This window comes from Xenopus tropicalis, chromosome 1, assembly GCF_000004195.4.
Source record: "Xenopus tropicalis strain Nigerian chromosome 1, UCB_Xtro_10.0, whole genome shotgun sequence".
NCBI lineage: Eukaryota > Metazoa > Chordata > Amphibia > Anura > Pipidae > Xenopus > Xenopus tropicalis.
In genome coordinates, this window is record NC_030677.2 from 182,949,277 (window position 1) to 182,972,154 (window position 22,878).

Here is a 22,878-nt window from a genome sequence, read left to right on the forward strand (position 1 = left end):
GACATGCCCTTTAAAACTGCGCACACAAGTTGTAAATACTCATACAAAATACTTTTTGTACACATAGCTGGAAGGAATTAGTGGGAACATATAAGGGCACCCTCTGAGGGGTAGCGCCCCGCATTGGCACAGCCCTGCTTAATCCCACCGCAGCTGCACAGCAAAGCCGTCTCACAGGCACAACATTCAGCAGGAAGTTTCTACTGTCCGCTCCCTTACATTGCATTGAAAGCGCCATGAGAGGGCCGGCATTGTGGCATTGTCAGTAGGAGTAAGTGTGAGGGTCGTCCTGTCACACCGCCTGTGCGTGTTTGTGCCACACCCTCATGTGTGAACCTCGCCCGGGGTGCCCCCTGCCTGAATGAGCGAACTAACCCCCCCCCCCGCCTTCTGTTAATGAGCTAACCCCCCCCCCGCCTTCTATTAATGAACTGACCCCCCTCCCCTCCGGAAGGATAGGAATCCGTGTGTAAAGGCTGTCCGACCGAAGTGACCAAGTGAAGAAATAAGCGAGAACCAGCCAGAGACAAGCACAGATTTGCCTAACAAGCTCTGCCGAGCCATCTGGCGGGCTCTGGGACCGCTCCTCTCGCCTCTCACCCGCCGAGGCCCCGCCCCTCTCACCCGCCGAGGCCCCGCCCCTCTCACTCCTCCCTGTTCTTGCGCTGCCTCCGCCGCCGCCGCCGTGTGAGTGTCCCAGCGCTCAGCATGGAGTACGAGTGGAAGCCGGACGAACAGGGCCTCCAGCAGATACTGCAGCTGCTTAAAGAGTCTCAATCCCCGGACAATAACACGCAGCGAGCCGTGCAACAAGTATCCTGCCCGGGGCTGAGGGGAGCCGGGGAGCTGGTTGGCTCCAGTGAATGGTGGCGGAGGAGGCCTTGGGCCCGGGGTGCTGCTAGCTGCTAAGGTGCCGGCGGGCTGTGCGCTTGTGTGCCCTGCTGTGTGGGAAGGCAGGGCCGGGGCCTAGTGCGCCTATGAGAGATGCCGGTAGAAGTGCGTGCTTAGGCCTCTGTGCCTGGAGGTGAGCGGGAGGCCCAGGAGGGGGCACTGAGGAGTGGCAACTCTCATCCTTCCCTCGGCTCTACCAACATGTCCTACCCCTCACTCATCGGCCTTCCCGCCACTCTTAGCCCCGGCGTTCCTCATCCTCTTTTCCGCCGCCCCCCGGGCTTGAGGAGGGGCCCCTCTGCCCCACAGTTGTGTGATTAACCTGCCAGCCGTCTAGCAGATTAACTATCGGGGTCAGGGCCTACTTAGGGTAGGGCAGGAAGAGCCCCTGTCAGGGCCCCGTTGGAGAGAACATGTGGTTGTTGTGTAAGAGTTGCTTGCCTTTATTATTCCAAGATCTGTTACTGATGTGCAGTGTGGGGCCCTCCAGCTGCTGCTGACCTACAACTCCCAGCCTTTGCCTGTCGGTGGGATATGTACGAGTTGAAGTGCAACTATAGCTGGAGGGTCAGAGGTAGCTCTTGCTTCATAACATGTTTCCTTTCTCTCTCACAATCTTGCAGTCCCCTGGGGCCCTTAGTCTTAAACTGTGGCCCTGTTATGGGGGCAAATGATGTTGTAATTCTGCTGGAGGGCTGTGGGTTGGACCTGTCAGTGGGTAGAGGTTGTAGGATAAGTAATTCCTCTTCATGGCCTTACAAGATAGTTGTCAGGTTAGTTGAGTCCATTAAAATGCAAAGCACTACCCTGATTGATCCGCATGCTCCGCTTGCTTATGTGGGTTTGCTCTGCATGTTGGGGATCTGGTCCCCCCTGTTCCAGAAGATGTTTCTTTGGTTGAATTAACCGTTTGACTGCGAAAGTTACAAGCTGAGTTGTGGTGAAAGTTGGTCGTCTCAATCTTTATAAAGTAGTACTGCCCAACTTATATGGAGTGAGCCTGTTCTATGATGGGGCTGAATTGTTTGAAATTGTCATATTAGGCATTGTAGTGCTTGAACAGGCCAAGAGGCCATATAAATCCATTGGAAGGCCACATCTTACCCATGGATACCCAGTTGGAAATTCCTCTAATAAATTACTTTGCAACTTGTGGCCTTCCAGGCATTTGGGTAAAGCTTGAAACTGTTCTGCTCTAGGTCAGAAAAGCATATGTTGTACAATTCTGACTGGTCCATGTTAGTAATAACACTACTGTCCACTTGTTTCACTCATAGTGATTCAACAGATAAGAATGTTGAATGGTAACATTTACAGTTTAAAGAAGAGCAAATTTGGCCTGAATTCAGCACCTTGAAATAAAGGTGGCCATACACAGGCGGATTTTAGCTACTGACTCTGGTCCTTCAGACCAATTCGGCAGCTTATCTGTATGTGTATGGGCACCCCCGACAAACCTAACTGACTGTTATCTGGCCTAAAATTGACCCGGTCTCAATCAGACAGGTTTGATTTTCTGCCTGGTAGGGAACCGCATTGACTTGTTGCTGTGGTCCCTGATCCAACGGCACCTATGCCCGCCATTGAAATTTAATCGTTTAGCCACCTTTGAGTCACATTATTTTTTTTATGGCAGCGCTCTCTCTATATCTATGTTCTTCCCAAGTCTTGTAAAATATAAAGATATTAAAAGCTATCCAGCAGTTCCATGTCTATGTAAAGGCAGGAGGCTGAAGGTCAAGGTGGCTTGACTAAAATTAGTGCATTATATTGTATAATACTTAAATGTCAGTCTGTCATGACGCATTGATTATCACTAATGACATCACAAATCAATGCTTATTATAGTTAATTTTACAGTTTATTCTTGTTTTGTATATTAATATATAGTGAATAATATTCCCCTATTGTAAAATATATGGATATTATAAGCCCGCTAAGCACCATTTGAGTATATAATTTATAAAATATTCATGGCTCTTGTGTTTGATATAGTAGGGATGCACCGAATCAAGCATTCGGTTCGGGATAAGAAATTTTTTGTGCCTGGAAGAACCAAATCCTTAAAATCACTTTTTGTCACATAAACACAGATGTTGAAACATTTTCACAACATCACTGTATGACTTTATTTACATATGCAAATTAGGATTTGGATTTCATTCTGTAATTGGCTGAATCATTCATAAAGGATTTGGGGTTCAGCCGTATCCCAAAATAGTGGATTCAGTGCATCCCTGTTATATAGTGTATAATGCTAATAAAGTTTTTAGCCCACACTGTTCATGTACTCCACCCCCAAAATGCACCTGCTGCTCTCACTCACAGCATTTTGCCCTTCTTGACTGGAGCACAAAGATTTGCGCTGTTCTGTGTATGCAGCACTGACATAAACTACTGCATGCCAAGGCCACAAAGTGAATGTGTTCTGGTGCTATTGGTGTCACTTTGCCTAAAGATTCCTCCCAAAGCAACTTTGGGCGACTTTGGAAAGCCAAAGCGACACGTTTTCCTACCGTTGATTTACATTCTCACTGGTAGGAAAGCATTCAAGATTAGTCACCACCACTAGAGAGGATTACTCGCAGGGCAACTAATCTACTCATGTGTCATGGCCTAAATGTGTGTACTAACAGGTACCAGTTTGCCTAATCCTGTTTGTGCTGTTAATAAGTGCCCTTTTGAACAACTATTTCCCCAGGTAATGCTATGTAAAAGATAAGCTATAGGATGTATGTTTGCTATCTTTTAGAACAAAGTCTATTAGCAAAGTAAATTTCCTATTGTAAACTTTAGTTTTTTGTTGAACAGGAAGCTGCTTGATGTTTCCTGTTGTAAGGATACTGTAAAAAAAAAAAAAAAAAAAAAAGACAATTAGAAAATAATGTGTAAAGAGTGCAAGATACCAGTAATTAACTACATGCTTTCCTGTAGGAGTAACGCCTCTTGGGTTTCTGAAAGGAAGATAAATGTATCACTGGTTCTTTTGATTGAGTGTGAATGTTATTCAACGAGTTTTTAGTACAGACTTTTGGCTTTTCTGTACTTTGTTGTATGGTGCATTTAATATTGTATGCCATGTGCTCTGTTGTATGGTGCATTTAATATTGTATGCCAGGCTTATTATATATTGTAACCGTTGCCATGGTTACAAATATAATAGCCTCTTAACAGTGTATAAAATTAGTTGTAATAATTTTGTAATGTTTTCTATTCTCTCTATTAAAAGGAATTTATTAACCAGAATGCTTGGGGCCTGGGGTTTTCCAGTTAAGGGGTATTTCCGTAATTTAGACCTTCATATCTTTAGCCTGCTTAAAAATAATTTAAACATGAAATAAAACCAATAGGATTTTTTTGCCTTCTATAATGATTGAGTCTTAGGCAGATGGCCTTTAATTTGGAGTTTTCTGGATAAACTGGTTTCCAGAGAACGGATCCTATTATTTTTCTGTAATTTGGATTTCTGTACCTTAAGTCTACTAAAAATCATTTAAATATTAAACCCAATAGGCAAGTTCTGCCCCCTATAACTATTAATTATATTTTAGTTGGGATCAAGTACAAGGTATTTTTTTTATTATTGCATAGATACAATAAAATCTATTTTTTTTTTCATTAATTTAAAATTTTATTAGTTTAAATACAGTCTATGGGAGATGGCCTTCCTGTAATTTGGAGCTTTCTGGATAAGGGATCCCATACCTAAATAAACATACACTTTATGGCCAAAATTATGCAGGCGTTTTAAAACTCCTTTCTGAGTTGCAGGCTGTGTTTGCTGGTTGCCACTATAACTACTACCCGCCTGAGCGTGTAAGACTTACTAGAATTTAACGGAGAAGGAGGAATAGCCTTTGGGGATGTTTTTCATGTTTGGGCTATGCTCCTTTGTTCCAGTAAAAAAACATTAATGCAACCACATCTGTTGGAGAACCATTATAACAAAGAGCAGACCAGCTTCATAATAAAATCCTGGGTTTCTGAATCAAATGTTAAATAGTAAGGTGTCAGGATTCCTTTGGCTAAATAGTGTACAATGAGAGCCATAGGCTCGGAACTGTTAGGAGTGCAGTTGAGGACTAGATAAATTCTGCTGTCTAAGTTCTGCAGATTTCTGATATTACAGTAATTGTATCATGCACGTGTGGAGTGCACATGTATTAATGATTGGAGGATCTGTATATATTATTAGATACATATGGAGTCTACATTTGGCTAAGTGGCTGATATGTCAGATAACACCTAGGTCTTCAACAGCCAGCTTCCACTCGGTCTGCAAATCACAGAATTACTTGTCGATAATGTATTTTTTGAAAGGCTTTTAAAGGCGAGGCCGGACAAATGCTGTAAGCCTAGGTAGGATGTGTATTTCATGTCTAATGGTTTGTCTCTCTGTTGATGGCAGATGTATTTCATTAGCTATGTATTTATTGAATTTTCCTTTTCAGGCACCATATATATATATATATATATATATATATATATTATATATATATATATATATATATATATATATATATATAATTTAATTTGTCAGCAATAGTTTTCTATATTTCCAATTTTTACATTGATAGCTCCATGGCTTTTCAAAGAAGTAATTTATGAATTATGTAGTACATACATGTGTATATTTTGCTCAATATAACAGGGTTTTAGTTAATGTCAAAAGCATGCAAATCTCATTATTTAGAGTAGTATTCTTTTGACTTTAGAAGAAGCACTGGCAGTATGGTATCATAGGGCTGCAATTTGATATATGTAACTTTGCTATTAATAATCTGTGCAGAGCTATCTTGTTAGAGTTAATTTGCAGATGCTAGACTTTTTTGGTTTAAAGGGGCAATATACACCTTTGTTCATCATAAGCAAAAGAGGTTGACCTTGTTTGGCAGAAATCTATTATGCCTATTTTCTTTTAATAAAATGTTTAAATTACTATCGGCCACTTATTTTTTAAACTTACTGTATTGTCACTTATTACTCTTATAATGCAGAGATTGTTTACATTGAGACAAACTGTTTGAGGGACCCTTTTCCTTAATCCAGATGCCGGAGTCTTAGGTTTACAGACAAGGAGGACTTCATTATAAAGGAAGTTTAACTGTGACACAATTTAACTTCATTTGATCAGCTGCCTTCTCATCCTTTCATATGCTCTGAAGAAAATTAATTTATTCAGTTCATGTTAAACATAGGTATATTGCCCCCTTTATGTCACTAATTTAGTTTTAGTATGAAGACATAACCTGTTTATAAACCGGTGTTGTCTTTATTTTTAATAGTGAGTTTGATGTTGCTGTTTGTGCTATGCTTAGAGTATTCCTTTTACTTTTTATCAAGTGCTGTGGCTCTAGCTAGCAAATATGAATTCTCATGTTATAGAACCTTGCAAAAGTATTGTGACCCGTGACAAATTTTGCTCATTTTAATTGAATAATAAAAATCCTACACTGAAGTTTTTATATTTTCACTCCTTTTTATTTGAAACATTGTTAGAAAAAATTGTAATCAGAAGATGTACGCTGTTTGCACAAGTGTTTAATCTCCCCACGTTTAAAGATGCTACTGCTGCAAAATATTTAATTTAAAATTTAATTTTTACTATATTTGCAAACTGCTCATAGCTCAGGATCTTTTTTTAAAGCAGAAGAGAAGGAAAATGTTAGGCACCCCCCAGTGATTGTAATCACTTACCTGATACCCCAGGCTGATGCTCCTGCAAAAAAACACACCAGCCCGGGGTACATGCAGGTGAGCAATCCTCTCCTGTCCTGTGTTCGCGCCTGCTGTGCATGAGCAGTAGAGTGAAAAGGCCACATTTACACAAAAAGTCAGCTTTTTCACTCTACTGCATATGTGTGGGCTCCATGATTGCAGTGAAAGAGGAAAGGAAGAGGATTACTTGCCTGCATGCAATTTTCTGCTAATAGGAGCACCAGCCAAGGAACAGAAACACAAAAAAAATGAGTGTTTAAAAGTAATTAAAATATAATGTACTGTTGCTCATATAGTTTATATAAATAAGCTGATGTGTAGCCATGGGGGCAGCCATTCAAGCTGGAAAAAAGGAGACAAGGCACAGGTTACCTAGCAGTTAACAGATAAGCTCTGTAGAATATAATGGCAAGTAACCTGTGTCCTTTGAATGGCTGCCCCTTGGCTACACACAAACTATAGTAGCTTTTCTGTAGCAAACACACATATTGCACCAGTGCACGGCAATGGTATATTATATTGTAATTACTTTTATACACTTAAATTTTTTTTGTTACTGTTCTTTTAATCACTGGGGGTGTCTAATATTTTGGCATTCCCCAATGATTCCACCTTTCCTTCTCCTTTAATAGATGAAATTATAGCCACTGTATGGCCTGTAATTTTAATATAGGCATAGGTTAACTATATCTAGAGCTCAATGTAAACAAATAGCTTTTAAGGGGGGATCCTATGGCTCAGAAGGACTTTGTGAAATCACATCTGGAAGTTCAAAGTAATGACTTTCCTGCAAAGGGAATGATGCCCTCATCTGAAAACAGCAGGCTGATAATGGTGTCTTTTCATCAGCAGCGATTGGACATACAGAAGGAAGAAAATGCATAGAAACACTAAAAACTGTAGTTTGGTTGAAAGTTTGTTTTTCAGTGATCCCAAATTAAAGGCCAAAGTAACATTCATTGACTCAAGGGAAAAAAATCCCTGATCTCGGTCCATTGCATATCTGAGAAATGGATCTACAAATTGAACAGACTGGCTACTAAAATAGACTGAGTACTTAAGTGAACAGCATATTTTTGTCTTTATATGATTTGTGACTGTGTAACTGTGACTTAAAGAAACCTGACCAAGGGTCTGAATACTTTTGCTGCAAGGTATTATAGGGCATGTTTACGAAGACACGAGATGAATAACACCAATGATGTTGCCCCTAGCAACCAATCAGATCTTTGCTTTTGATTTCTAACTTGTAGGCGACTGTTCAAATCTAATTGCGGATTGTTTGCTATTGACAACATCACCGGAGATATTTATCTCCAATATTCGTAAACATGCCCTTATCAACTTGGTAACACAGACTAACGTATCCAAAGGGCTCAGCTACCCACGAGCATCTGTTGGGTCTTCTCATACAGACCCATCTCATCCTTCAATTCAGATGTCCATGCTCTGTTCTAAAAGTAATGTGAAGTGATCTTTAAACTGCATAAAAAATATGCTGTCCTGCTGTGGTTTCATCCAACAAGATTACAAGGTCCCTTTTTTCCATTAATTAGTAGACAAGATGCTTGAAACACCCATATTTGCTTATTTAAATTTGAAACAAATTTACTTCACCTGTGAGCAAAAATATGGTCACATTCAGTGTTCGGAGCTTTGAGATCTCATAAATTTATGGATTTGGCTTGGCATAGACCGCATGTTTGTCTGACTCAATAGCTTTGATTCAGTGTATAATTTTAGAGTTTATATTGTAGCATGAAGAATCAGATTTTGCCCTTTTCCAAAATCTTATCCTGTTGCTGCTTGCAAGGTCTGCTTATGTTTTGAGAGGCAGTTTTTTCAAGTAATTATCAAATGAGGTCACAGTGAGCAAATTTTAAGCTTGTATTTTCCCAATTAAATGTATAAACTTCCTAGCTGCCATGCAAGTTGCAAAGAAAAGAGAGAATGCAAGTCTCAAATGAGTTCAGACTACAGTTGCACTGTTTTGTAGCCATCGTGGCCTGTGACACAATTTTTAATGCCTTTGGTCGACTCCACCTTGTTATATTAGAGATTTTATGCTCGTCATTTGGTTTCCAAAGTGACGGTCTCCTGTATATATCCAAATGTCAGAAGTGACATACCTACTTCTGCTGCCCCAGTCCAGCTAAAGCCAGCAGCGGACAGTGTCCTGTTACAGGTAGATCTCTCAAAAAATGCACAATTTGTCAGGTTTTTTTTTTTGGTTTTTTTACTTCTCCCTCCCTCTTTCTGTAACTGTTAAACAGATAATAAAGTCTGTATAAAGAAGCTAGTCCAACCTATTTGTGCTTGTGAAATTATAAAGATCATCATCATCATGCCTTCTCCTTCCAGCTTTGCTACAAAGCACCCAGATATAGGTAAAGGAAAACAGTTTTAATTTCATTTTACAGTGTAGGAAGAGAAATTAGAAAAATTGCAGATATTTTCTTAAAACAAATTTAGCACCAGTCCTATACTTTGATTTCATGTTGAGCAAGGGGGTGTACTGCTCCATTTAAGGGCTCTGGCACACGGGGAGATTAGTCGCCCGCAACAAATTTCCCTGTTCACGGGTGACTAATCTCCCCGAAATGCCATCCCACTGGCGAAAATGTAAATCGCCGGTGGGATGGCATATGCGGGAAGTTGCCTTGAGAGGAAACTTCCGCAATTTCACTGCCCTAAAGGGGCAGTACACACCTGCTGAACATACTTTACCTATTGTTGACTTTTGTTAGATTATCAGTGAACAGATAACCCTCCAGAAAAGGCTGGTTGCACACAGGGCTGTTTCTGTGCCTGTGTAGAAATAAAGGTGGGAAAAAACACCAATAATGAGCCTCCAAAATTCTGCTTAGCACAAGCTCTATTCCTTGAACGCATGTTGAATAGGTATACTGCCTCTCCCCTCTACTGCTGTGAAGTGCTGACCATTTTTCTGGCAAAGTATCAGAAGCAAGCTAATTAGACCCTGGGGCTGTGAGGTGATGATTGACACTCTGGTATTTATTACACAAATTGTTTTAAAGGTTAATCCATCATGGGTATTATTTAATGCAAAGAGCAACATTGTGCTCTAATTTGTTGCACTGTGTAACCAACTTCAAACCTCCTTCCCCCATTGGAAGGGCAGATAAATAATGTATTGCCATTCTATTGGTGTAATTTTTTGCTGTGCTGCCAATGAAAATCCTTGACTTTACATTATCTCAGAAATTGGAGCAGCTGAACCAGTTTCCAGACTTCAACAACTATCTCATTTTTGTTCTCACAAAGCTAAAATCAGAAGGTAAGTGACATATATTTATTGAATCCTGTTTGGGTTCCTGTGATGCAGGAATTGTAGACAGTGCCTTTCAAAGGTAAGCAGACCCTTGAGCAATTTTCTCATGGTCCTTAGTAAGTAATTCTTCTTTGGTTTTGTTGCTTGTGGTATTTTTATTTCAAATCACCTAAAGCTCTGTTTTTTTAATCTTATATTTATGTAATAAAAAAGCCCTTTTACTTTTGAATCTACCCTTTGCAACTATAATAGCTCATGTAAAAAAGAGGGGTTTATTTTTCTTTATAGATTTAAAACTCATATCTGCATCTTTTCTACATAAGCCCAATTTGAATGTATTTTTTTTTTCTACCCAAACATACCAAATTCCACAGATGGAAAAAAAAAACAAAACATAAGCCAAACTGTATGAGCTCAAGTGAAAAAGAGGGGTATTCTTTCCCTAAAGTCTTTTGGGTTGTAAGTGCCATCTTAGCACAGAATGGGCCAGACAGAAAAGGCTGGAAAAAAAGCAGTGACAATGAACTTTTAAAGAGAAACCTGGTGCCAGTTAAGTTTTTAGCGAACAGGATACCATCCCAGGGTATTATAGTTTCTGTGGTTTTCTAACATTTCAGGGTAATGTCCCACAGAGAGATTAGTGAGCCGCGGGGTAGCAGAGATCTATTGCGGGCGACTGATCTCTCGGTGGGATAGTGTAATAACAGTGAGATTAATAGAGAAATCTTTTACTGACAATAAAGGATGATAATTTACATTGCACTATATTCCATTGCTTGTCCATGCATTTCAATAGCTGTCACCAAAACATTTTTTTTCTTCATTACTTTTTGTGTGTGTATATAATATATGGAGAGTAATGCGCACAGGCATTATTCTCTATCAGCATGTGTTCTTAGCATTAGCATTATTGCCTTATTATTCATACCTGCTTACGTTCTTGCATTTTGATGTGTCAATTGCTTCCAAAACTTCTGGCACTTAATTATAAGAAGAACAGGAATAATCTTAAAGAACAAACCAACTTTATTTTTTTCTAGTAGTTTTTGAGGTATTTGATGTTTTGTTGGTGAGCTTTCTTAGTCTGAGCATGAATGTGTTGTTTGCACCAGGAACAACTGTCAAAGTTCCCAGTCGATTTGTTACAATGAATGAGAATGTTAAAAATGAGCGAGCAAATCTGGGATCTGGTGTAACCAGCTGATTCCAGCATTAAGCTGGCCATACATGCACTGGTATAACCCTACCAAACTATGTTTTGTACGATTTTTGGACTGTGTAGGCTCTAAATTATCATGCCAATAATTTTTGAAGCATGGCGATTTCCCATTTTATCTGACAGATTAGCAAATTTAAGTCGAGTAGCAATAAAATCTGTGCATCTGACTATATCCTTGGGTGACATAAAATGCATTTCTTCGTACGTTTGTTGTCTGCCAGTTATTTTAGGAATATGTATTTTGTTTTGTCATCTTGAGAATTGCTTGAATTGTTTCTTCTCTCTTTAGATGAACCAACACGATCACTAAGCGGCCTGATACTGAAAAATAATGTGAAGGCACATTTCCAGAACTTCCCCAATGGGGTAACTGACTTTATTAAAAGCGAGTGCCTAAATAATATAGGTGATGCTTCCCCATTAATTCGTGCAACTGTAGGTAAGTACTTTATTGAACTTTTTTTCTGATTTGTTTTTAAAACTTGCATTTCTGGTATCTTTTTATTCTGGCACAGCTCTTCATTATGAGCAGGTATAAAAACTACATTAGAGAAAAAAAATAAAAATAAACTCCTTTATAATGTCATATTTACCTCTTAAAGGGAATAACTCTTAAAGATTTTTAAGACAAGGAAAGGTTAAATAAGGTTAGTGCTTTTTTCAAGTACCCAAGAAGCGTTTTTTTGTAAGAATATTTGCAGTAGAGTGGGACTTAATGAAATTTGCTATACTGTGTATGCAATTAGAATTGCTGGAAAAGGAGACCTGGCACTCCCCCAGTCAGGAAGTCGTCCTGACATTGACCCCAGAAACTGTTAGTTTGGGCAGTAAGTGTTCCAAGAGAGGATGATGCTTGTAAAGGACTGTTCTAATACTTTTAGTCATGTAATATATTTAAGTTGGTAATGTAAACTGCTGCTGACAACTGCTTTTTGACCAGTGGAATATGTTCAGAAAATAACATTAATTTCAAGTTATGGATGTAACCGGTCACTCTTTAGACCAAATGGCAAATAGACAAAAAAATATATAAAATTGAGGCAGCATTGAAATGGTATTTTTAATTGATATGTTTGGGGTGTAATATTATGCTTCTCTACTGTATCTGAGGTGCGGTCTTTTCTATTATATTGCTCCATGGATTAATTGAATTAGGGGCTTTTTTTTGTTTTGGTGATATCTTGTGCAGTTGAGTTTTATTCATTTAAACCAGGGATCCCCAACCTTTTTTTTTTTTTTTTTACTGGTGAGCTGCACTCAGATGTACAAAGTGTTGGTGAGCCACACAAGCATGAAAGAATTTCTTTGGGGATGCCAAATAAGGGCTGTGATTGACTATTTGGTAGTCCCATGTGGCCTGCAGGAGGCCCTGCTTGGAGTAAAATGGTATCTGTGCTTCTAAAACTTGCCTCCAACCAGAAATGTAAAAATGGGCACCTGCTTTGAGGCCACTGGGAGCAACAACAAAGGGTTTGGTGAGCAACCTGTTGCCCCTGAGCCACTGGTTGGGGATCACTGATTTACACAATTGTGTTCTAGGTGATCAAATGTCTAGGAAGTGTCAGCCACTTGTATTAGCCATCCTAATAGCAGTCTTCATAATTCGCTTTACATTTTGAGGAACTATTAGGCAGAAGAGCATGTATGTGTCTATCTATCCTTGTCTGTATGTTTAACCTATAAGTCACTGCATTTTTACAAGGATAGGAAGTGGGTTAAGTGTACAGTAATAATGAATATTTACCCAGTAAAGACCAGAACTCCCTATATATAATGTTACCATTTTTATATTTTAATATGTTTGTATGTATACAAATAATTCTATGGGAGATGGCCTTTCCATAATTTGGAACTTTCAGGATAACGGGTTTCCGGATAAGGGATCCTATACCTGTATATATATATTTTTATTTATTTATATTTTGTTGTATCTATTTACAGCTTGTGTTTTTGTTTTTCTCTTCAACAATTATTATAGGAATCTTGATAACAACAATTGCTTCTAAGGGAGAGTTACAGAACTGGCCTGAACTTTTGCCAAAGTTATGTGGTCTTTTAGATTCTGAAGATTACAACACCTGTGAGGTGAGTACTGTAAGCTTTTTCAGATGTTTTTTCAGATGTGTTGGTGAGCCACGCAAGCATGAAAAAGTTCCTTGGGGTGGGGGCAAATAAGGACTGCTATTAGCTATTTGGTAGCCCTTTGTAGACTGCTGGACTGCAGTAGGCTCTGCTTGGAATTAAACTGCTCCTCTATGCTTTTAAAACTTGTCCCCAAGCCAGAAATTTAAAAACGGGCTCCTACTTTGAGGCCATTGGGTGCAACATCAAAGGGGGGTGAGTGAGCAACATTTCGCTTGTGAGCCACTGGTTGGGGATCACTGCCTTAGAAAAAGGAAGTGGCTGGGGAAACAATTTGAGCTGGAGGGTTAAAATGTCCGTCCCACCTCTCCCTCTCTAATAGAACATATTTACAGTAGCACATAGGACATCTGCAAATATTAGTGCACAGTCCTACTGGTTTATGAAATAATAATCCCTCCTAAGGGTACTAATCAGAGCTGGGCAAGGAGCTTGGCCTAAAGAGCCTGAAGAAAACACTGGGCTCCAATGGACAGAATTTTAGGTTCAGTAATTAAAATTAGACAGAAACAGATCATTGTCATAGCATGTTATAACTAAAATGTATTGAGCCATGCATTTATGGTGCTGTGAAAACAGATATAAAACATTATTCTACTTGCTCAGTTAATGTTTTCTTCACTTGTTTTCTTTTTCATAATTCAACAGGCTGTGTTGCATTGTTACAGATAGAAACACAGCCCAACATTATTTGTTTGTCCAAGTCATTACATGAGTCCCATATTAAATTTATCCATAGGCCCCCCTTAGACCAAGCAGGGTACACACAACATATTGATATCGCAGCACTTCTTTTCCAATGCATGCTTTAAATTTGTGTTCAGTGCCATTGTTAAAGTAATTACATTTTTGTATTGAGTCCCAGATGTATCTCTCAAAGGAATTTATACAACCCTCGGCTAGTTATAGCACCATAGATGACTGTAAAACGTCATTGTTTATAATAAGTTTATCGTTTGCAATTTGGTCTGCTTAATGGATGAAAAAAAATTGTAGTTTTTTAAATTCTGGTAGAATTTATTAGATGAACAATAAAAATAACATCAATTGAAATAAACAGTAAAAAAAAAAAAAAAAAAAATGACTAAACATACACATATATACATACATATATTGTATCTCTGTTATGTTTGTTTGTTTTCTAAATTTAAAGATGTCAAAATACAGCAGGGAATGTTCTGTTGATTGAAGAAACTGTTATAACCCCCTCCACCTCAGGGGCATTTGGAATACAATAGATATGATAGGATTTAAGTAATTTTTGAAGGGATACATTGTAATTGGATCAAGTGCAAAGCAGAATCCAAATCCAAACTCTCTTTTTGAGGGAAAACTCACTTCATTATAATTTATTATTGAAATATGTAAATTATTTCGATAAATACTGACTTTAATTAAAAATGAATGTGTTGTTCACTTGAGGGATCTTGGGGAGGGTAGCTTTATTGGATGTAACTTGTATTCTGTCTATTTTGTGCTCTTGATGGTATTTTTGGCATTCTTATTTTCAGGGAGCCTTTGGTGCTCTTCAGAAAATTTGTGAAGATTCTGCTGAAATTTTAGACAGTGATATTTTGGAAAGGCCACTAAATGTAATGATTCCGAAGTTTTTGCAGTTTTTCAAGCACAGCAGTCCTAAAATACGGTACTGATATGGATTTTGTTTATTTAATCCTTTTCAAGAATTATAAGAGAAAAATATGGCACCAGAGTTCTGTAATCAACCTTAATGATACATGTATATTATAACAACTTTGCAGTTTCTTTTTGAAGTATAACTTGTTTTTGTTTTTTTATTTATCGCTCTTTTTTGTTATCGTTTTCTAGTCAGTGCTGTAAGTTTGCTTTTTAATTTATGAATGAATGTTTGATCAAGGTGATTGCCATTGAAATGAATGAGGAGCAATTGCAGAGGTTTTGGGCACCTTTAGGTTAGTTTTAATATGTTAATGATTTGCCTAATCTTAGCAAATATACATTTGGTCTTCATTGTTGATTTATTTATTTTTTAAACAATCCACACACCCTTTGTACCCCTTGCCAGCTTGTAAATTAAAATGTAGTCTGCTGCCCCTGACTGCAGTACCCTCTAGTACCCATATTATGACAGCCCTAGCGCCAGTTAAACCTGTCGATCTGCAGCTCTTAAAACACTTAAATTATAAACCCAGTCACTAAATTTCACTTTTGTAGCCTACATGAAAGTTTAAGGTGCCTGTTTTGTTTAAATTTGATGTGCTAATTGTATATATTAGAGTAAAATAAAAGTTTTAACTTTTCACGGTTTGTTTTTTTATTCTTAGGTCTCATGCTGTAGCTTGTGTCAATCAGTTCATCATTGGAAGAACACAAGCACTTATGTTACATATTGATTCCTTTATAGAGGTATAAATAATTTACAGGTTCAATCATATCTTGGTCTCATGGTTTCTTACTGAAACATCTTAATCCTTTTACCCATTAACATTTTGAAATCTGTGTTGCAACAGCCAGAAAAATGGTTGTAGTGGAACCTTTGAGTTTGCTATTATAATTAAGAGTGAAGACACATGGAGCTTCTAGTGGATTAAATTCTGATCATTTACTGATAATTGTCTCTATATGTGTTTTAGCAGAGACTTTTTTCAGTATTGTCTATGGCAGGGTATATTCTGGTATTTACTAGCCGTGACAAGTAGCTGCTACTAAGTAGCTCTGTGTGTCTTCACCCTAAATGTTCAAGTCACTTAAGATAACTCCACCAGCTACATTACAAGGGCTTTAAATGAGATCACATGGTTATGGTCTTTGTACACTTGATAAAGGGTATTAACCCGAAACATGTCGTGTTACCACTACCCATAATAAATGTTTTGCAGTTAATCTGCTGGAGCTTTTTTTTTCCTATTTTTGGATTATTACAAGGCCACTGTACTTTTCCTATTTTCTTTGCAGATTATACAGAGCTATGTATGCTTGTATTTTGTTGTACAATTGTACATATTTCCTTCTGGGTTGATATAATGGCATTCTAGAATAATGTTTAAGTTTATTGATTTGACTAAATACACATCTGAGAATAGTGCCTGAAATCTACTATGTCATTGATGTTTGAGAGACAAAATTTGAATACGTTCATCAGACACTCCCATCCCTTTTTAAAGTGACCTATCATCCAGACGTGAAAAGCTGTAAAACAAAAGTCCTTTTCTAATTAAACATGAAACCAAAATTCATTTTTATATTAACACATTCAAACCCATTATAAATGCATTTAAAAATCCCAGCTGTCAATCATATTCTGCCTGCCCCATCTCTATGCCTTAGGCGGGGCAGACAATTACTTAAACTTTCCATTCAAAACTCACATTCTTCCTACCTTCTCACCATGTAATTGTGTAGCCAGTGCATGGTCAAGGGCATCAGGTCCCCCATTCTGGCACATACACAAGATTTTGGGGTGATACAAAGCTTGTCTTAATAACACTGCCCACAAAATGTCCCCTGCCTGCTGGCTGTGATTGTATATTCCGAAGACTGAAGGAAACAAGATTTATATCGTTTATATAGTATGTGAATTTGATTATGCTTAACAAACACAATAGAAAAGAAATTGGAATTATTTCTTAGGGTGACAGGTCCCCTTTAAAGGATAATACTGAAAGTACAAGAAAAGCCACTGCCAAGTGCAAAGTAAGCTGCTAATTTGTGCTGTGGATTTTGTAGCTTTTAGTGAACTGTCATCAAGGTTCTTAACTAATGCTGCATGCCTATATCACATAGGGCAGTTCTTATGAAAATCAACTTTTATTATAATGTAGACAATGTTTTTTGGAACTTGGCTGAGTTTGGAATTAGTATTTGTGGGTTTTTTTTCTTTTTTTTTTTTTGTTTTTGTTTCAACTCATTTTGCTGCCTCTTGCATTGGTTGTAGCCCTAGACTAGAAGAGGAATGGTAAAGGTTCTTTTGGAAAGAAATGTAATATTATTCCCCTTTCTGGATGTTTGTTTCAGTGGCCCTTCTACTAGATATAATTTTAAAGGGAAACGAAAGTCAAAGTCACTTGGGGGTGCCAAAATGTTAGGCACCCCCAAGTGACTTTAACCGCTTACCTCGTACCCCGGGCTGGTGCCCCTGTTAGGAGAAAACAGCACCAGCCCGGGGTAGCTGCCGGCGCTTCCTTCCTTCTGATTCGCTGCGCGCGCATGCGCAGTAGAGTGAAAAGCCGAACTTAAACATTAAAGTCGGCTTTTCACTCTACTGCGCATGCGCCCACCGCTGGCATTCAGGAAAAGGAAGCCAGGAAGAAGGAAGCGATCCGCTCCAGGTGCCCCGGGCTGGTGCTGTTCCCTCCTCACAGGGGCACCAGCCCGGGGTAAAAGGTAGGCGGTCAAAGTCACTTGGGGGTGCCTAACATTTTGGCACCCCCAAGTGACTTTGACTTTCTTTTTCCTTTAACTATCGAACTGGAGAAAATCAGGATAGAAAATAAAAACTAAAATATAGGAAAAAAGTATTTTTTCTAGTGTTTGATAATAATCCTGATTTTCGTGTTTGTTTAATTATGTATGATGCATGTTACACTCTTAAAAATTAAGACATTCTAGAAAATGACAATACTTTTCTTTGCAGAATTTGTTTGCTTTGGCAACTGATGAAGAGCCAGAGGTGCGCAAAAATGTGTGCCGAGCGCTGGTTATGCTGCTTGAAGTTAGAATGGATCGGTTGCTTCCTCATATGCATAATATTGTGGAGGTAAGAATTTGTGATGCTTTATCAGATTAAAGCCTTCCAGAAAGGCAATTGCCTGTCCAATAATGTAACCTAATGTTAAGCACACTTTTCCCTCTACATTTTCTTAATAATAAAGGTCTGCATTAAAAAAAAGTCAAAATTACTAGAGGCTTTAGCTGTGTGTGTGGTATTCTAAGAGTGTGTACTCAACTGCAGTTGTTTTAACTATGTTTTAGTACATGCTGCTACGGACCCAGGACCAAGATGAAAATGTTGCTTTGGAGGCTTGTGAATTTTGGCTAACTTTAGCTGAACAGCCGATTTGCAAAGACGTTCTGTGTAGACATCTTGCAAAGTATGTAGATTGTTTCATTTATTCACTTTTTTTTCATTCAGGTTGTTTTTTTTTTTAAATATATATTATGTTTATAGAATGTAGCATTCTTGCAGTGTTCCAATAATCATCAGGTACATTACAAATTAAATATGAGAGATGGTGGTTTGTTTCCAGTAGTTAATTGCCATAATTGTTTTCCCATTGACTGCATCCACACATTCAACTGAAGGGAAGCAGGGTCTTCCTGTTACGTGTAATTAATGCATTTTTGTTTTGCTAAAAGTAATTGTTAAACATTATCTGATATTGGTTTATTTGTCTGTGCCCTGTAATGGGTAAGAGAGCCTCTTGCCATGCCTGCTACTAACCCAGCAAGGTTTTCCATTAAAGCATTGTGAAACCATTCCTATATAATGTATGAATGGGAGTCAGTTTCATATTTAACTTCCCTCTTAAGGTATCAAATCATATTTAAGCAATTTTCCTTACAAGGCAATTTTGCTAAAATGTTGTGCTAATACACCTTTAAAATGTATTTCTCCTGAGTAATGTAAATCATTGTGTTTCCACATTTTAAATATGTACAACATAGTTGCGTTTCTTTATGGTCTTTAACAGCGCTGTCAATCACATCAGTTAAGGGAATCTTTAATTTACAACAAAGCTTCCACATATAGTAGGCTTAAGAGCCACGCACAGCAGGACTAAACAAAGGAAAAAATGCCACTGACTTTCGTTACCACTGAGATGCAATATAAATGTATGTTTATAATTATATGTTATCTGTATGTTTGTGTCACTATCAGTGGATTGCAAATTTGGGAAAATGACATGGTACCCACATTTTAACACTACTATGGCCCACAGGTGTATTGGTGGGCAGCAATACTGTGTGTTATAGAGTGTTGAGTTTTCCAATTTGAAGTTTTTATGTTTATTTCAGGCTGATACCTGTGTTAGTAAATGGGATGAAATATTCGGAGATTGATATTATTTTGTTAAAGGTAAATACATGGTTTTTATTATCTTTCATATCTTATAAAATTGCAATACATGCAATACATACTCACTCACTCACTGGGGTTTTAATTGTAGGGTGATGTTGAAGAGGATGAAGCTATTCCTGATAGTGAACAGGATATCCGGCCACGTTTTCATAGATCGCGGACGGTGGCTCAACCTCATGAGGAAGATGGGATTGAGGAAGATGATGATGATGACGATGAACTTGATGATGATGAGAACATATCTGATTGGAATATAAGTAAGATAAGCAAGTTTTCTGTTAAGTGGAACACACTGTAGACCAGAAATGCCTTATTTTTCATAGAGAGGAGAATAACCTTTTTCCTTTAGCTCTTAGCTATCTATACACAGCTGGAATTTTTTAGATTTTAGTTTTAACTGCACCGCAAGCAGAACTAATAGAGCATGCAACTTTTTGCATTTTTGAAATTTCCCCAATTAAGCAGAATCTTAGCTAATCTGCCTTTGTCATGATGTGCTTGGCTTAAGTAGCATTCTAACCCCAAAAAAAGTTTACCCGCACAATGCTCCTACATGGTCCCCATAAATTAAGAGCTTTCAATTCCTTTAGGTTGTTCAGGAAAAACTGGACTGGGCCAACAGACCCATGAGCCATTAGTTGTTTGCTGCAGGGAGACAATTTTTATGAACCATAGCATGTTCAAAATCAGTGCTTTATGCACAGAATAAACTATATGTAATCAGTGATTAAATAGACACACTATTATACCCCCTTTTCAACATGAGTTCATTGAAAGATTTGTGCTCAGCATACTCACAAAAAGTAGTTTTTTGTTATTTTGAAAAGAAGGAAAGGTAAAACTAAGTAAGCTTTATCAGAAAGGTCTATGTAAATACAGCCATATGCACTCACAGAAAAACTATCAAAAAGAAATGCAGGATTTCTTGTCTTTTTTGTAAATATGTTCTTCAGTATCAGACTTCCTTTCTGCGCAGCTCTCCTCTCTTCCTTCTTCTGCTCCCCCCTCCCGTAAGAATTCAGAAGAATTCACTCCCCCTCCCATCAGAATGTATGATCTATGCTACTAACTAGACCTGCATCAGGAAGCTACTGAGATCAAGCTAAAATGACTGCTGCTATCTTTAATAAAACAGAGGTAGCTTCTAGGGCTGTTTACTCCAGTGTGGTAAAGCTTTCTGCAGATTAAATATAACGTTCTAGGTGGCCCTAATGTGGCTAATCTGTTGGCAGTAAAATGCCAAAATGACTTTTCTTCTCATTAAGCTTTTAGTTTCTGTCTAAAAATATAAATAACCTCTGTGATAAATGACATCAAAAGGTGCTTCCAAATTTTATATTTTAGGAAAATGTTCTGCGGCAGCACTTGATGTACTTGCCAATGTGTTTCGTGAGGAACTTTTGCCACACATTTTGCCTCTTTTGAAAGAGCTACTTTTCCATCCAGAATGGGTAGTTAAGGAGTCTGGAATCTTGGTTCTTGGTGCAATTGCCGAAGGTGGGTACCTGTGTTTTATCTGATGTGGCACAAATTAGAATGCATATATCCATACGTTATAACCATATTTTCATTTGTTCTATTTTAGGGTGTATGCAAGGCATGATTCCTTATCTCCCAGAGCTTATCCCTCACCTCATACAGTGCCTCTCAGATAAAAAAGCTCTTGTGCGCTCTATTACTTGCTGGACCCTTAGTCGCTATGCACACTGGGTAGTTAGCCAGCCCCCAGACATGTATTTAAAGCCATTAATGACAGAGCTGCTAAAACGTATCTTGGACAGCAACAAACGTGTACAAGAAGCTGCTTGTAGGTATGTTGAGTGATGAGCATTAAGCATGTCTCTTCATCTTTGACAGTCGTTATGGTGATATGAAGTATGGTGGAATAATGTTTATGTGAAAATAAGGAATGCAGAGCTGTAGTCAGCAAGTTACATACCTAAAACAGAGGTTTAACATGAAAGCCATGGAAATACAGACTAACATTAAAGGAACAGTAACACAAAAATATTTAAATATATAAATATATAAGTCACAAAACATCTCTAACATTAGGTCTAGCCTTTCCCCCCTTGCCTTTTTTAAATGCTTCATGTAGAATTTTAGTGACTAACTGCTCCATAGCAGCACAGTGAAAAGGCGACTGGTGCTTGAATTCCTTTGTGCACTGACCCGGAAGTTGTCTTCATGTTGGAGGACCTTCTGCACTTAAGCTTTTTATCAGCGTATGCAGTTTAAATTTATGTTTCTATTTCTTCAGACAGTTTGGGGGGTAAAGCTGGCCATACACGCACCGATAATATCGTACGAAACCTCGTTTTGTACGATATTCGGTGCGTGTATGGCAAGTCGGTGAGTCGACCGGTATTGCAGGAGGCTGCTGATATCGGTCGACTCGCCGATCGGCCAGGTCAGAAAATTTTGTTCGGGCGCCATAGAAGGCGCCTCAGCAAAATCTGCTGTCAGGGCTGAATCGGCAGAAGGAGGTAGAAATCCTATTGTTTCTACCTCCTTATCTGCTTTTTCAGCCCTGACAGTGTGTGTCGGATCTGATCAAAATGTGGGATCTGTTAGCCCACGCCTTTGGTGGGGGAAACAATTTTATTGTACTGGGTGCCTTTAATGTTTTACTTTTCACTGTATATTCCTCAGACATAACATTACCAGTATTATGGCAGATGGCTAATCTTTGAACATAATAATAAATGTATCTTGCCTTTCTTATAGGGAATTTTTTAAGGTTTACTTATTTATTTAATTTTTTTTCCCCCCCAGTGCCTTTGCAACTCTAGAAGAAGAGGCTTGTACCGAGCTTGTTCCTTACCTTGCCTACATTCTCGATACTCTAGTTTTTGCTTTCAGTAAATACCAGCATAAAAACTTACTTATTCTTTATGATGCAATTGGGACATTAGCAGATTCTGTTGGCCATCATTTAAATAAGCCAGTAAGTATTTAGTATTATGATCATTTAACTTAATTAATTTGGTGCACATTTTTATGCTACTTATTTATACTATTTACATTATCTTGACAACAATCCTAGTCGCTGGCCAAGCATTAGACAGCAATCCTACAATCAAATAGGAAGTTTAAAGCCTATGGGGCAATGATTCCCAACCAGTGTCTTATGAGCAACATGTTGCTCCCAATGGCCCCAAAGTAGGTGCCCATTTTTACATTTCTGTCTTGGAGGCAAGTTTTGGAAGCACTGATAAACCGTTTTACTCCAAGCAGAGCATCCTGCAGGCAAGCAGTCCACTTGGGGCTACCTTTCTACCTTTTCACTGCTCATGTTAGAAATTAATAAAGGAAAAGTGTTGCATTAGACAAACAGGTGGACCTCAAAGTGAACATTATATAAAAATTGCTTTTAGGGCATTTTTTTATTTTGAGGTTACTGGCCCTTTACGGAGCAGTATTTCCTTTCATTACAGCTTTGAGGTCAATATCTTGGACTTTTATGGCAAAAGTAATCTGTTCTTTTTATTCTATTTATTATAAAGCAATCATGGTTAAATTTTTACACTTAATATTTCTCCCTAAGGTAGATTTGGT

At 38.2% G+C, this 22,878-nt stretch overlaps 1 protein-coding gene across 2 annotated transcripts in view; it reads left to right on the top strand.

The window, feature by feature from the left end:
- Window positions 1-531: 531 nt before the first annotated feature.
- Window positions 532-22,878, top strand: part of tnpo1 (transportin 1) — a 46,551-nt gene continuing 24,204 nt past the window's right edge. Inside the window, exons 1-13 of one of the 2 annotated variants that reach the window (XM_004910820.4) lie at window positions 532-813; window positions 9,832-9,907; window positions 11,410-11,559; window positions 13,099-13,205; window positions 14,774-14,907; window positions 15,566-15,647; window positions 17,875-17,997; window positions 18,213-18,331; window positions 19,257-19,317; window positions 19,409-19,577; window positions 20,665-20,817; window positions 20,906-21,131; window positions 22,096-22,267. In XM_004910820.4, the coding sequence (XP_004910877.1) occupies window positions 709-813; window positions 9,832-9,907; window positions 11,410-11,559; window positions 13,099-13,205; window positions 14,774-14,907; window positions 15,566-15,647; window positions 17,875-17,997; window positions 18,213-18,331; window positions 19,257-19,317; window positions 19,409-19,577; window positions 20,665-20,817; window positions 20,906-21,131; window positions 22,096-22,267 (1,677 nt within the window). In that variant the 5' untranslated portion in view covers window positions 532-708. The remainder of the gene's footprint in view (window positions 814-9,831; window positions 9,908-11,409; window positions 11,560-13,098; window positions 13,206-14,773; window positions 14,908-15,565; window positions 15,648-17,874; window positions 17,998-18,212; window positions 18,332-19,256; window positions 19,318-19,408; window positions 19,578-20,664; window positions 20,818-20,905; window positions 21,132-22,095; window positions 22,268-22,878) is intronic. The other variant, XM_002934838.5, reaches the window with a different exon arrangement.